Here is a 15909-nt window from a genome sequence, read left to right on the forward strand (position 1 = left end):
ACTCACCAAAAGGGAAAATTACAGTTGAAAGAATTCTCTGGCTAACCTATCTGTTGCTCAATTCCTGAAATAGTTTCCCCAAGGAATGGTTATCTTCTTTATTCACACAGGCAGAAATGACAAGCTGGAACACATATTAACAATTTCCCTTTGTGAGCTTCCACTATTGTTTTAATGAGGAGAATATACTTTATAATGTACTTAGGCCCTGAATGATTATGAAGGCGGGGTGTGGGGGTCTGGGGGTGGGGGAGTGTTGTTCATATTGTAACACATTCATTTGCATTATCCAAGTTCAACAGTGAACAGAGTGGTACTTGCTGGGGAAAAAAGCTACAGCACTGGATTTCAGGGAACACCAACACAAAAATTAGTACTACAAATATGGAAACCAGCTACACAATTTCCATTTAAGCCTCCTGCACAGCGAGCTCCATGCCGTCCCTCACCCCATCTGACCCTACTACTGGTTTAAGAATACAGAGCTCTTAGTTGTCACTTAAGATGACTGAGTAACGTCAGAGCTTTTCCAACCACATGACCTTCTATTATTCCCAAGAAAATTTTCTATTTACTTCATCCTAACTGGTGAGTGGGCACATTTCATTAATAATATTTTATAGGTAAAAAGGCAAAACCCAATACAGTGGTAATGCTGTAGATTTTCAAAGTGGTTTCCACCTTCATTTCTTTAATAAGAAATAAAGCTAGAGCATATGTGGGAAAAGAAGGCCTTTTCACAGATGGGCAAAGACATGTGTAACAGCTGGATATGAGATAAAGAATTGATGGTAAACCCTAAGAGTGGAAAAACTTGTGGGACAGGAGAAACAAGGTGAGGAGAAGAAATCAGACATCATTCTGAATGGACAGGTTGGCATGATATACACGAAATACTCTGTGGTCAAGGCTTATATCAAACAAAATACTAAAAATCTTTTTAAAAATATCAAAATCAACCAAACTGAAGAGAAATATATAAAAATTAGTATGATTATGCAGACTAACAATGCCATTTTATCATAAAATACCACTGAGATATAACACATAGGAAAATATTTAGTATCTAAGAAAAAACCGAAACAGTTGTCCAAAGAGATTGTATTGGAGTGTCGAGAAGCTAAAACAAAAGAAAAACATGTTGAAATGAAAGAACTAAATAGATTTCAAAGGACAGCTCAAGAGGACAACGCAAAGTATTATAATGGAAGGTGCAGAGAGCTGGAATTGGAGAATAAAAAGGAAGAACTCACTCTGCATTTCTCAAGCTGACAGAACTGAAAAACAAATTAAAGCCTTATGTCAATACTGAAAGATGGGGGATACATAGAATCACTGTACCAGAAAGAACTAACTGACACTGAAAAATTACAGGAAGTACCGTATGAACAGGTAATGGAGAAGGAAATCGAAGCACACTGAAGGCATTAATATTCAGCCTTGGACAAGCTCACCAGTCTAAGCCAGGAAATGTTGAGGACCAAATTTCTGGCCAATGGATTGGAAGAGGTCCATATTTGTTCTCATTACCAAGAAAAGTGACCCAATTGAAGGTGGAAACTATCGAAAAATCATTACTCTCACATGCAAGCAAAATACTGAAGATCATTAAAAAACGGCTGGAAGAGTACATAGATAGGGAACTGTCAGAAGTTCAAGCAGGATTTAGAAGAGGTCATAGCACCAGGGATATCTCTGCCGATATCAGCTGAATCCTGGCTAAAAGTAAGAAATACCAGAAGAATGTATATTTGTGCTTTATTGACTCTGCAAAGGCATTTGGCTGTATGGTTCATAACAAATTGTGGCTGACATTGAGAAGAACAGAAATCCCAGAGCACTTAATTGTGATCATGTGAAGCCTATACCTGAACTAGGAGGCGGCTGTACCAAGAAAGCAGGGGAACACTGCGTAGTTTAACATTGAAAAGGAAGTGTATTCTCTCTCCATACCTATTCAACCTGTATGCTGAGCAAATTATCCAAGAAGCAAGACTCTTTGAAGAGGAGTGTGGCATCAGGCTTGGAGGGAGACTCATCAATAATCTGCATTATGCAGATGACACAACCTTGCATGATTAAAGTGAGGAGGACTTGAAGTATTTGTTGAAGAAGTTAAGGAATGCAGCCTTCGGAATGGATTGTGTCTTAATATTGAGAAAACAATGTTTCTTACCACTGGACCAATGAGCAGTATCATGATGGATGGAGAAGAGATTGAAACTGTCAACAGCTTCATCTTGCTTGGATCCACAATTAATACCCTTGGTACAAGCTGTCAGGAAATGAGGAGATGCACTGTACTGGGAAAATCTGCAGTTAGGGATGTCAGTTTGAGGACTAAGATGCATCTGATTCAGGAAATGGTCTTGCTATGCATCTGAGAGCTGGACAATGAATAAAGACGACAGAAAAAGAATTGATGCCTTTGAGCCATTGTGTTGGAGAAGAGCACTGAACATCCCCATGGACGGCCATGAGAACAAACAGATAAGTCTTGGAGAGGGTACAGCCAGAGTGATCTTTGGCGGCAAGAATAATGAGGCCTTCTGTTAAGTACTGTCATTTTCTGCCTGTGCCCACAGACATGAGACAGGTAACACTGCCAGAAGTCTACCTCTTGGCGAAACAAGTACCTATACTTTTCATTTTTGGCATCTGGTCACCCCCACTTCTCTTTCCTGACATCTAAAGAACCTCACAGGCCATGCCAGGCCTGTCATTTACATTTTCCACCACAGGTCACTTGTTTCAAGCCTCCTGACTTCCCCAGTTACTAAAAGGTGAGTCTAAGCAGAAGGCACCAGTTTGAGGTTTCTCCTATACTATAAGCTGACCAGATAGAAATGTGGCTCCAGGCTATAATCCTTGTAGGTGAGGGTCTGATCCTGAAGTTTATCCTTCCTCCTAATCAGCCAGGCTGGAAACTATCCACCAAACAGCAAATGCTGATAAGATGTGATGGTCGGGGAGAACTGGATCATAGTCCCAGCTTGATCCCTAATCAGCTACTTATCTTCGGCAAGGTATGAACTCTTCCTGGATCTACATCATCTGCACAGACATGGCCCTCCAAGGGGACTGTAAAAATTACATGGGAAAATCAGTAGCAGCAGAAAACAGAGTTTTCTCTGTGCTGACAACAAAGTGATAGTTCAATAACCACTGGTTGCATTATCAGCATCATCACTACTGTGTGTCATCCCAGTGCCTAACCTGGGAGACAAGTATTGTTTTCTTGTTGTTGCTGTGTGCCACTGAGTCAGGACCAGGTCACAGATGACCCTCCAGTGGGTTTTCAGAGTCAGCAAAGCATACAGGAGGAGACTGCCCATCCTTCTGCAGAGCAACTGGTGGATTCAAATTGCACATCTTTGGGATTACAGCGTAGCTTCTTAGCACTAGGCTACCAGAGTATATTGTCAGGCCCTTTTTGTTCCTCCCCTCCGATTATGAGCAAGTGGTTCTGTTTTCTTCTGTCTCTTTCTAAGAAAACAGAACCACTAGCTCATAATCCAAGGAGAGGAGCAACAGGTCTGATGCTCCACCAGCATCACCTCCTCTCTGCTGTCAGCATGAGAATGCAAACCACCAGTTCCAAAGATTGACAGTCTTATATGGTAACCATATTTATCAGGAAAAATCTTGTCTTTTCTAACAGTACAATAAACTCAGGAAAACTGAGCATGGTACTTACATGCACTTCAAAGTACATGCCTATTCCCTAGGGACCTCGTTAAAAATACCAGTTCAGTAGATCAGGGATGGGATTAGAGATTCTCTTCCTAAAAAGCTCCCAGATAATGCCAAAATCTTCTGTCTACCTTGAGGAGCAAGAGTCCAGGGTCCAAAGAACAAATACAGACCTCACACTTTCTGTCAGACTCAGGGAACCCAAGTCTCCACAGAGAAGCCTGCTCAGGACATGCTAGAGGAGAATGCTTCTGTGTGCTGTTGGGTTGATTCTACTCATAGTTAGTGATCTACTTTGACAGCTTTCCAGGACTGTAATATGTATGGAAGTAGATCATCAGATCTTTCTGCCCTTGGAGTTGCTGGGTAAGTCTTAATTACCAACTTTCAATAGGTGAGGAACTTGAGAGTCAGGGCTCCATTATGTCCTCAGGGCTCTAGGAAAAGTGTTATCAAGGAATATGTGAACTATGAACAATGGTGAAGGCCAAGTCAGCAATTCTTTTTTTCCCCTTTCTGAAAATAGGCAGAATCACTGTTTTAGGCCCCTGTGAGCCACATGGTTTCTCAGACAACTTCTTAAGTCCACCATTATACATGAAAACTGAGCTAGACCATAAAAAAGTATGACTGTTTTCAATCCAAGTATTCACAAAAATAAATAGGGTGTTAAATTTGGTCCCTGTTTCATAAATGGTTAACTCTGTTATAAATCATTTGTTTCAACATATGCTGACAAGAAGTAGCAATAACCATTTTGAAGGGTTTGGGGATCATTTACTTCAGGCTCTAGAATATGTTGACTGGGGAGACATGTTGGGTAGCTAGTTTGTTCAAGCATTTCAGAATAACTGTAAAAATAATTACTGACTTCAGAAAATACAGCAGAAGTATGAAATGAGGAGAAGCAATTCCGTAAAGGGAGAGGGTAGCCTGTTCAGCAGCTGGTGATGAGGACAGGACAGGACTGGGAAGAGTCTTGCTTCCCTCCCACCCTACTGTGTGGGGTGGTTACGCATCAAGAGTCTACACTTCAGAGAAACTAAGCACAAAGAGTTTACTGCTTAAGCTTCTAGCTCAACAGGGAATAAGCTCTAAACAGGATATGAGAGCATGTAAATGTTACAGGCTTGTGTATCCAGAACAGTTCTTCAATCAAGCTTCTAAAGTTCGACAAAGTAAAATAAACCAAGAGTATTAACATAGATTCATCAACATAGAATTTCTTTTACTTTTTTTTTAAATGAAAAAACATCAGACATGTCTACATTTCAAGGTTCCTTAACTTTTGAAAATAGGTATGCCAGTTAACACAAATGTTGTTTTCATATAATCAAATGAATAACAGTATGTCAAGAGACCACAAATCACAAGCGTGCATGGGAGGCTGTGAAAGCAATTGCCAACTGTGGAGTACAGCAAATACAGGGGACTGGGCTACATGAGGCAACACCAATTTATGGAACCAGAAAGGCAGGAAGAAATGTAAGGAAGAGGTAGCCCTCCTAGAAGTACTGGTTTGGGAATCTGCTCTGTGAATGAAATGATGGCCTCAAAGGAAGAGTTAGAGGTGATCACTCCATATCATTCCAGAATTTAAAGAAACCTCGATCCTCAATGCTTAAGGAAACCCTGAAGGAAAGAGCTGGAAGAACAATTAATCTGATAAACAGTCAAGCAACAAAACATCTACTAATGGTAGCTGGGAGTCAGTCCCTGGTGGCACAAAGGTTAAGCCCTCTCTTACTAGCTGTACAAGATCAGCAGTCCAAATTGTCCCAGAGGGACACTGGCAGCCAGGGATGCAAGAGGGTTCTAAAACCCTGATGGAGGATTCCAACTCTGCACACCAGAAGTCACTATGAGTCAGAATCAACTTGACAGTCACTAACAATGGTGGTACCTGAAGCAAAAGAAAAACTAGGAAGAGTTATAAGAAGGAGCAATGCAGGCTTGGACCACAGACCGCACGGCATGTTCAAAGAAAAAAGTCAAGATTCATAATGCAAGAAGGCAAGAAAGGAAACTTTTAAAGGACAAAGAGGCTTGTTTTGCATTTGCCTTCTTTAAATACTGTATGGAATTAATTTTTATCCTTGATGTGATATTTAAAGACTGTCAATGATTTGTATTATTCAAATACCACCTCTGTTCTTAAAAGCCTAGTAAATATCTTTACCTACCTTAAAAATACTTGCAGTTTTATTTAAATGCAATTATACATACACAGTAAATAAATTTTAAAAAAATTTTATTGGACTGAAATGAAAATTTCTTTTAGGGACATGATTAACTTAATCATAACTTAGTTTCACCTAGTATCTCAATGGAAACATTATATGACACTCAGTGAACTAAAAGAACAGAACCTGAATTTGGATTCTGGATAACCCCTTAACAAGGTGTATGACTTAGGGTCAGTTATTTAATCTCTGTGACTCAACTTTTGTCATCTGTAAAATAGGTGTAATATTCCCTATTGTTTCACAGGCCATCAGGTAGCTTAAAATGAGACATCATTGCATATGTAAAGTGGTTGGCATACAGAAGGAACTGATTAAATAAAGTTCCCTCCCCTTTCATTTCCCCAGTGCACCATAAATATAGTATTTAGAATTTTAATTCAGGCAATTACTTAAGTAGTAATTACTATTTGTATTTACATAGCTGCTTTGATCCAAGAAGCTCAAAGGGCTTTACTAAATTCAGCATTTTAATAAATGTTTCATTTGCATGCTGCTTATTTTGTTTACCCATACCAAAACTTGGAATTTCTTAAAATAATTTTCAGATAGTCCAACAAGTTATGGAAACAAGCTAGTATCTCACGTTTACAGGTACCCCAAGCCTGAGTACTGTCTATTTCCTTATCTAGTGAAAACCCTCTGCTCCTACAGAGCTCAAGGACAGGGACGGGTTTCCCTTTTTTTGTGGCTCCATTTAGCTTCTGCCCTCTGAACTGAGTTCTCACCACACTCCTCTTGATCTTTAACAATGTACGCATGTTTGTTGCATCAAAAAATTTATATATAATCAGCACAATAAACATTATTAAACTGTTGGAAGAAAATCAAAGCAGAGTACAGTGCCAGTCCTGAATTCTAAAGATGCTGAGCATCTGTGACTGCAGAGGGACCAGATCTTCACAAGTCTGAATTGAGGCCCTGGCATCAGCCTCACAGATCACACGGGCCGCTCCTCCCCCAGCAGTACTGAATATTGATAAATGTCTCTAGCCTGCGCAACAGGGAAGTGGCTTTTTATTGGCAATCCTTACCAAAGTGTGTTTTTCCCCCTTCTCTACACTCAAGGGTTTACCCTGAATGATTTAATTATCATTTTCCTTGTGTAAGACAAATTAAAGGGGAGAGTAGGAGTGTCGTGCCAAGCACATTATTTATCTCCTTAACAGATTGCAGCTCACCAAACCCCAGAGCCGCTTGCTGCAGTGGCTGTTCATGAGAGCCAGCAAAACGCATGGGAAGGAGAGGAGGTCCCAAAGATGCACAAATGATGCAGTCCCCTGGGAGGCACTGGACATCATGCTATTTCAGAAATACTGACAAAACAGCTCTCAAAATATTACATTTGGCTAATAAAGTCTCATGGAGAGTGCTCATAAATCCATCCAGGATGCATCCTTAAAGCACTAGCCTCAGATCCAGCTTGTGGGGCTGGATGTTCTTCCGTAAGGCAGGTGCTCCTGCCTGTCTGAATTCAACTCCATGAGAATGCAGAGAAAAGAAACAGTGCACAACACTCCACAATATGATACGGGTGGCTGTTCTCAAATGGGTGGCTGTTCTCAAATACACTGATGGATATGAAAGGAAATTTCTCCGGGTAAATGAAAGCCCAAATATACTCTTGCAATGAAAACCCTCCTACCCCTTTTTCAAACCATTTCCACAATTTACAGAGGGTTCACATGAGGTTTGTAAAATTTACCACAGTAAGCTAGTATGAAAAGGAGGCATAGTAAATAGTATAAGACTATTACCCAAAAGGTCAGCTGTTCCAATGCATTAGCCAACTCTGTGGAATAAAGAAGGAAAATTTCCTTAAAGGGGGAAGGAGAGGAAAGATGGGAGTTCAGGGTGGAGTTGGATCAAATGTGTGAAACACAATGTATATAAACAAAACACAAGGTGTATGAATTCTGTATGCAAACCAATATAAAATAGTAGTAATAATAATAACAATAATTTGAAAAATATGAAGTCTTGTAAGCCTGACGAAGGACTGCTTTGAGTCAGAAGCGAACGGACGGGAGTGGACTGAGTTTTTTAAGTTAGTGAAAAACAGTATTTTTCCTAAACTCAAAGTCCTATCATAACCATTGTCACTGAGCTAATTCTACCTCACTCACAGTGACCATGGAGAGAAGAGCTGCCCAGGGAGTTCTAGTTAGTTCTATGAATCTTCACATATGCCGTCTGTCTCAACTTTCTTCCAAGCAGTGAGAAAGGTGGGTTAGAATCACCAACTTCTCGTTTAATAGCTGAATGCTTAACCACTGTCTTAACTGGGCTCCTTACACAATTGGAAGAAAGATGAGCAATCTCTTTCCATGCAATTCACAGCTCTGAAAACCCACTGGAGGGTCAGTTATGAGTCAGTTTTGACTCAATGGCCATTGAAATACACAAACAAAGATGGCTGATATTTGATTTGTAAAAATCTTGAACTTAAAACTTAAACCTTAGAACTTCTGAAGTATATATAACTTACGGTGTTCATTTGTGGCTACATCAATAAAGATGTGATTACAATTTTTTTTTAATTCCTCCATGTCTAGGACATAACAGATAATACAATTAACAGATAATACAAACTGAGATTTAAAAGATTTAAGCAATGGTTTTGCAGTTCTTTCCTCTTTGCCTTGTATAGCAGGGAGAAGCAGTCTGTTTTCATATCCAGGTTGAGTAAGGATCACTGTGAACAGAATTCATTCCCAATTCATATTTTAATTCATGCGTATAAAACGAATATTAAGTCAACCTTTTGTACAAACAAATAAGGATCATTTAAAAACATTCAAACAGACTCAAGTCTCCTGGGTTTAAACTGTTAGATTCATTTTCTTTCAAATCTGCCTTCTGACATGAAAAGGACTTTTCTCTCACTTGCTTCATTGCTAATCTCTAACCTGACTGTAGGTATGTATCCTTTTAGAATTAAACTGAGCACAAGGAGGGTTTTCTGTATCCCAGGAAATCTGTGCAGGCTCCACAAGGACGGACAAGATTGCAACAAAAACCTAAAGTGCATCAGATGGCATTTTTCATCCTCTGCCCCTGCTCTGCCTATGGATAAGATGTAATTCAATCACTCCATAGTAAATGGATGGCACTAGCCTTAGGACATCAAATGCTAAGCACAGCAAACAACAGCCCAGAACCTCTTCTTTAAAGCTATCTAAGGTTTTCTATTTTGGGGGCAGTGGGAGGGGGAAGAAGGACAAAGACATTATAAGAGAGAATGCAAGAGCTAAAATCTATCTCCAGACATATGTCTCTATCCTTATTAAGAACAATAGAAAACACGTTTCACTCAGTGGCTCCACAAAGTGAGGTGGAATGTAAAACCATTCTCATCCGTAAGCTCTATGAAACCAGTATTTTTAAGGTATCTTTGGTTCTTCTTGCTAAGCTACTTTAAAAGGATAGTTTAAAATGTCAGTCAAAACATGTATACCCTTATCTGTTAGAGTATCTCATGGTTGTATACGTAAATGTTTGGGGTGGAGTGTATCCAGAGGGGATTATTTTCCACTAAATGAGTGAAAGAAAAGCAGTTCATACTTCACCCTGGCACATGCAGAAGCCCTGTAAGAGCTGGAGAACAAGGCAATGCAGCCCATTCCCAGGCCTACAGGTTTACTGTGTAGAGTGTATATATGTGTATATACGTATATATGTATTTTTGTTCAGATAATATTTTTTATGATTAATAATCTGTTTAGAGATGAAATTGTACAGGTATACATCAAATTATTTTGTAATTGCTTTTCTGAAAATATAATAAAAAGTTTTCTCTGAATCATTAAGAAACAAAATACAGATTTTGTGTGGTTTTCCCCTGAAGGAAACACATTTACCACTACACATCACTTACAAAGTCTGCTTTTCCATGTTTGCAGAGGTCTGCATATGAAAAATAGAGGTTACAATTTAAACAAGCAAAATGAATTTCCAACTTAGAAAATTATGTACTTCACTTGGAAAGCACATTTTATCTCGACCTTATTAATGCTTCTGGGTACTCAGGTACAGTGAGCATTCATAACTTCATTTCTTAGAACACCATGCTAATAATATTACATATTCTAGAACTTCAAAACTATCCCAGCTTCAACTAATATTCCTAGAAATCTCAAAGAATTTAAAATAAAAGTTTTAAATGTCCAACTTCCAAATAGGAATCCATCAGCTGATTAGCTAGGACAATGCTACAATATATCCCCTTCATGAGGAGAGTGTGCTGTGTTTCATCTGTTCTCTCCCACCCTTCAAACCTTTCCTGAATGTCTAGTATGAGAAAGTCATGCGTTTTAGAAAAACAACCTTGAGAAAGATGAGCTCCTTGTCATCAAGGAGGGCACTGTAGAGTAATGCAAGTGTTTTCTTTTCTTGAAGTATGAGTCAAAATTGCCCACAGCAGACACTATTTCCCTTCAAAAGCATTTACAACGAAAGAATTCTGCTTGTAAGGAGGGAGCTCCTGGCAGGAAGAGCAGCAGTGAAAGCCTTAAAACTCAAGCCATGCACTGAGGACAGACTGCTGCCTGAGTTCCCAAGCAAAGAGCAGATCAACAGCAGTGCTAACTCCGTGCTGAAAGGTCAAAAAGAATTAGATGTTCCACATCTAAATGATACTGAATAAATTCTTAAGTAGTCACATGCATATTCGAGTCACATGGATCCAAAAGGTTGCCCACCCTTTGCCTGGGGAAGACAGCTTTGGTCATCTCTCAGTGGCTGGTCCCTACCTTTCCCTTTTGGGAGTGTGGACGGAGAGCTGTCCATTGGTAGAGGCGTGCGGGTTCATTATTAAGGAGGTCTTGGAAGGGACTGAGGCGGAGCCACATGTCGTGGTCAGTTCCAGACTGCTGTGACTGTTGCCTGTGGTCTCTTCTGCAGGGTGGGCACTTGTCACTTCTTTCCAAAGCTGCTGCAGTTCTGCTGGAATCATGCCTAAAATACACACATTGGATAATTAAATCAATTAACAGCTAATTCTGTCCTCTTCAAACAGTAATTAAATCAGAGTCAATAAACAAAGCCTAGTGTGAGGGGCTTTTTTTGTGTACCTCCTCCCCTGAACTGGATAAATACAGTAATAAGGACTGTCTCCCTCCTGAGCATGGCAGCTGAAGTGCCCTTATCACATGGAAAATACACTCACGGAAAGGATTCAAACATTGTTCCTTGGCATCCAAACTACTGTTTCTCAATTTTTTTCTGGGGTGGGGAGAGAAGATAGATGTTATCTTATTTTTACACACAAAGAAGGGCTCAAAATAAATTTGTTCAACTATACTATTATGACAACATGAGCCACAAAATGAATTATTTTTGTGTTTAAGTCTTAAGTAATGACAAATAGCTTTGTTATTAAATATAGTTTTTATTAATCACTTTTAGACATAAATTATGAATTGCTATCGTCTTCCTGAAATGCTTTTCAACTTTTAACAGTCAAATTGATTATACTATGATTATTTCATTAACACACCTATCTTCCTCATTAATTTTGGTTTCCAGTACTGCATGCTTAATTGATGGATGTGTCTACTAAAAAACTGTATAACTTTTTATCCAAGTAACACTATTATTACTGTCATTTCTTAGATAAATGCTAATGAACCCTTTCAGAACAAAACGAAAATGTAAAATCAATTTGGAGTAATAAAATCTCTTGTATTTTAAGGGGGTCAAAATGGGCATGGGTTTAAAAGAGTAAGTGTAAATTTGGATGTCCTCAAGAAGACAGATAATCAGAATGTTAGTCCCACAACTGTGGGCCTCTTAACCTTTATTCTGGCATGCATCTATGGCTCAGAATTTAAAAATATTATCCAGTACATACTCTAGTGTATACATGTACTGAAAATTAAAGGAAAAGATACTTAATGGCCAGAACAAAACAACAGCAGCTTCTTTTGAAGCATACCGTAAAAAAATCACAAACTTGATGTAAAGTAATGCAATCTCACATTAAAACTGGACATCTTTGCAATTCATTGTTTCAATCAACTGTAGTGCAAAGCTATTTTAGGAAGCCTGCCATTTTCTCACTATATAGCAGGAGCTAAAACAGGCATGTTTCTTAACAAACCTCAGGTACTGAATTAAAAAAGAAGACTGTGTGCATTATATCCATTTGAAACATATAATAAAAAATGCCAAGGTCTAAATTTAATTTATTTTTGTCATTTAGAATACAATGGATAGATAATCATCTCAATGTGATCAGCCAAACATCTTTACTTTGCTAAACTGTTAAAGATTTTAATTATGCTAGCATTGGAGAGCACTGGTCTAATGAGCCGATGGGCTCCAGAGAATCCGAGTGGTTAAGAACTGTGAAATGAGTCTGATAGGATTTTTTTATATTCACTGTGGATCGTTTGCATATCAAAGAGGAGTAAATTATTGCACAGCAGACCAATAACCTTCGCCGCCTTTCTGAGAGTAGCGTTAACAAAAACAGTTGGTCTCTCCCTAACGGTTCTCCCGGAAATGTCCAAATGCTCTAGTATTTGCAATTAATATATATTTAAAGGAAGCTTCAGATGGTATGGTTAAGTGGTCAGGCAGTCTCAGAACGCATCCTCGATTGCCAAGTCGGGCTTCTTCTCCCTTCATAAAAATCAAATGCCAATTACATTTTGATGGATTTTTGTCCTAAATAAGCATTTAGTTTTTAGACATATTCAATTATTACTAGTCACCTAAAATCAAACCTTACAGACAAATGAAACAAAGAGAAAGGTCACTACACAAGCCCATGTCCATTTTTGCTACATCTGGGCTATTCTTTTCAGATACCTTATGAAGTGACATGTATGCATTTGGAGCGAGCAGGCTGCTCACCGCTGTCTGCACACCCACAACTGCCTGTGAACATGGCTGACACTTTATTCAACTGAAGAGTCTGATCATCTATTAATGTTGATATCAAAATCACACAAATGAGCACCACTTTTTATTTTCTAGGCAGTAAATACATTTAAAAAAAACACAACAAAACCAAAAACCCAAACACAAGCTGCCTATTTTTCAACTCAAGCTAATTGTTTCTGGGTCAGCTGCATGGGAGATCACTGAATTAGGTTAGTCCTGACTTGATGGCAGAGACTTTTTACAGGGAGGTAGGAAAACACACTTCTGATCTGGGAGTTAACACCTTTCCCTCTGAAAAGTCAAAACTTTGAAGCTCTTTTAAGAAAGCTGTTTAACCAGCAGTCAGAGACAAAGAAAACTCTATTTACCACTGTTACAGCTCCAGAGAACATTAACATGACCGTAGCCTCCTTTTAGACAAACGGGTTAGCCATTCATTTTCTCACATAAGGACAGAGATGGTAAATGAAACAGTAACTCACTGAGTGACAACAGAAATACTTCTTGGCAAAATTTCTATGTGGTAATTATCTTTAAGAACCTTCTCACACCATATATACGAAGGCCAACAGACCTCTCCATCACTACTACACCTTAATAGTGATGCTAACCTGTTAGTTAGTTGGATGAGTTTATCTACCAAGGTGTGCTGTAATTTGACAGCCAAGAACTCACTACAGAATTAACACACATAACGGTTATCAGCTTTCCAGGAAACAAGCATTTCTTCCTAAAATGATAGGGGAAGCGAGCAATAAAGCTAAAGTAAATTAATCCACCAGCATGTTGTGATGCTGGAGAAGAAGAGTACTGAACATACACCATGGACCGCCAAGAGAATAAATAGGTCTCTCTTGGAGAGACTGAAACCAAGTTTCTCCTTGAAGGTTAGGATTCTAAAGCTCTAACATACATTGGGCATTTAGCCAGGAGGGACTGGATGAGATGAATTGATAAGAGTTACTGGGGCAATGGAGGTAGGTGTGTCCCAGTCAGTGACACTGGATCAGGACAGGGAGGGCTTCAGAGCTGCTGTACATAGGGTTGCTTTGAGTCTCAGGCGACTCAATCAATGCATGTAACAACAACATAAGTGCGTATATGATCATATACTCACAGTCTACAGTTTAAAAAAATGGAAAATATTAGAAAGATATTCAAAGTACATTTCTATATAAAATAACACGTACTAGATGATCAGATGATTACAGAGACTAGAGTGAAAAACAGATACACAAATTATGTAAAGTAGAAGGAAGGTCCCCTTGTAACAACAACAAAAAAAATTCGAAAGTAAAAAATCTATTAACACAAAACTTTCAGGAAAAAGAAAAGCATTCAAAACAGGACTCTATTTCTATACTTCAGCGTTTTCACATACTATAAAAGTAACTCAGCCAAGGCTATAACCAGGTATGTAAAAGAACCTCAATAATTGTGGGAGGAATGACAAGCACTTTAAGTATATATGTCCTGTGCCTTGCTACATTTCTTTTTTCAGCACAACTACTCTCTTTATTACAAAAGAAAATTCAGGCACAGATTTAAAAAATGTATGTTGTGAGGACAGTTGACAGATTACAGCCTGCAGAACTCAATTTTACAACCCAGGAATCACTAGCTCAGAGACCAACAGAGTTGATCAACCTTTTTTGTCCTTGCACATCCACACCCAGGTGACCATGTTCAAGCAAGCAGAAAAGTTGGTTTAAACCTCATAATGATAACAGTTTTAAACTATCATCTCTCCGACAAAAAAAAAGGTGTTGTATTGCAACATGAGTGACTTCTCAGGCCACTTTGGGCGCTGGGGACAGGCTGTGGGTGGAGTGGGAACAATGGTGCTGGGGGTTAAGAGCCAACTCCAGACTCCACAGATGGCAACAGCGCAGGCAGCTCCCGTCACTGTAAGACCCTCACTGCAGAAAGCTTTGTATTTATGTGTATGCTATCGCAGTCACACATATAGGCGCCTCTTATATTTTTAATATAATTTTTCCTACTAAGATTGAAAGGCTAATAGATATAGGAGACTGCTAAGCATATCAATCAATGCCATGACTAGTGAATTACCTACCAGTGTCTCCGATATGTTCTTGCAGAGATTACACTTCATGCATCACCACATTCATTTCTTTCACATTACGCATGAGCTTGTCTTGTCACTGCCCAATTGCCCTCTTTTGGGTAGCTTAAATGATGTACTATAACAATGAACCTTAGTGAGCAAACTTAATAGTATAGGAGCAGTGGGAAAAGATGAGTGAGGTGGAAGCTTGAGACCAGTGGGTGTGTCAGAACAGCCTGCAATGCTTCTAACAATAAACCTGAAGGTGTAATTAATGCATGTTATAACATTTTGCAAGCACAAAAAGGCATTAACCAGTATGTCCTTTCTTTTTCCCTAGTACTGTTCAGTTACCAAATCTTCTATTTTGACAGCACTGGAGGAGATGGTGATTATATATCAAGTGCTTGGGCAGTAATGGCAGAAATGAAAGACGTGACAAGAGAGAAGTTAAAGGGGCATTAACACACACACACACACACACACACACACACACACACACTCTCTCTCTCTCTCTCAAACAAACATGCAAAAACTCAGATGTACGGAAACTGGGTGTGGTAGCTCAACAGAAAATTCAAACACAGATATGCCTCACTGGATGTACTTTACACCAAAACTGCCAGACAAATGGTCAACCACACTTTAAGCAATATGGAGGTAGAAGAGATGTTACATTTTTCTACCCTCTTCAGAAGAAAACAGAGCTCAAGGTGCTAAAGGCTTTATCAGCAGCCTTTAAAGCACATAAATATATGCAAATTTATCAGAACTAAAAGGACATGGGAGTACTGAGGTGCTGACTGGGAACTGCTGTACTATGTGAGAATGGGAAATATATTTTACCATCTGAGCATACATGCTTCTTTCTTCTCTCTTTATTCCTTTTAGTTCTGAATAACCTTTTTGCTTTCATAGTATATAGTTAAAAATTAGAGTTTCTTGTATTAAGATGATTTCCTAAAACTAGCTAAATGAATGGAGTCTTAAAGCTATTGAGTATTCAATAAAGACAAA

At 38.9% G+C, this 15909-nt stretch overlaps 1 protein-coding gene across 7 annotated transcripts in view; it reads right to left on the minus strand.

Moving 5' to 3' along the window:
• The window catches only part of FOXP1 (forkhead box P1), a 419751-nt gene that overhangs the window by 90155 nt on the left and 313687 nt on the right, over positions 1-15909 (minus strand). For all 7 annotated transcript variants that reach the window (XM_006900487.1, XM_006900493.1, XM_006900488.1 and 4 more), the window contains one exon: positions 10688-10892. In XM_006900487.1, coding sequence (XP_006900549.1) covers positions 10688-10892 — 205 coding nt within the window. The remainder of the gene's footprint in view (positions 1-10687; positions 10893-15909) is intronic.

The sequence above is a fragment of the Elephantulus edwardii genome, unplaced genomic scaffold, assembly GCF_000299155.1.
Source record: "Elephantulus edwardii isolate Elephantulus edwardi_28Jun2011 unplaced genomic scaffold, EleEdw1.0 scaffold00285, whole genome shotgun sequence".
NCBI classification, from domain to species: Eukaryota; Metazoa; Chordata; class Mammalia; order Macroscelidea; family Macroscelididae; genus Elephantulus; species Elephantulus edwardii.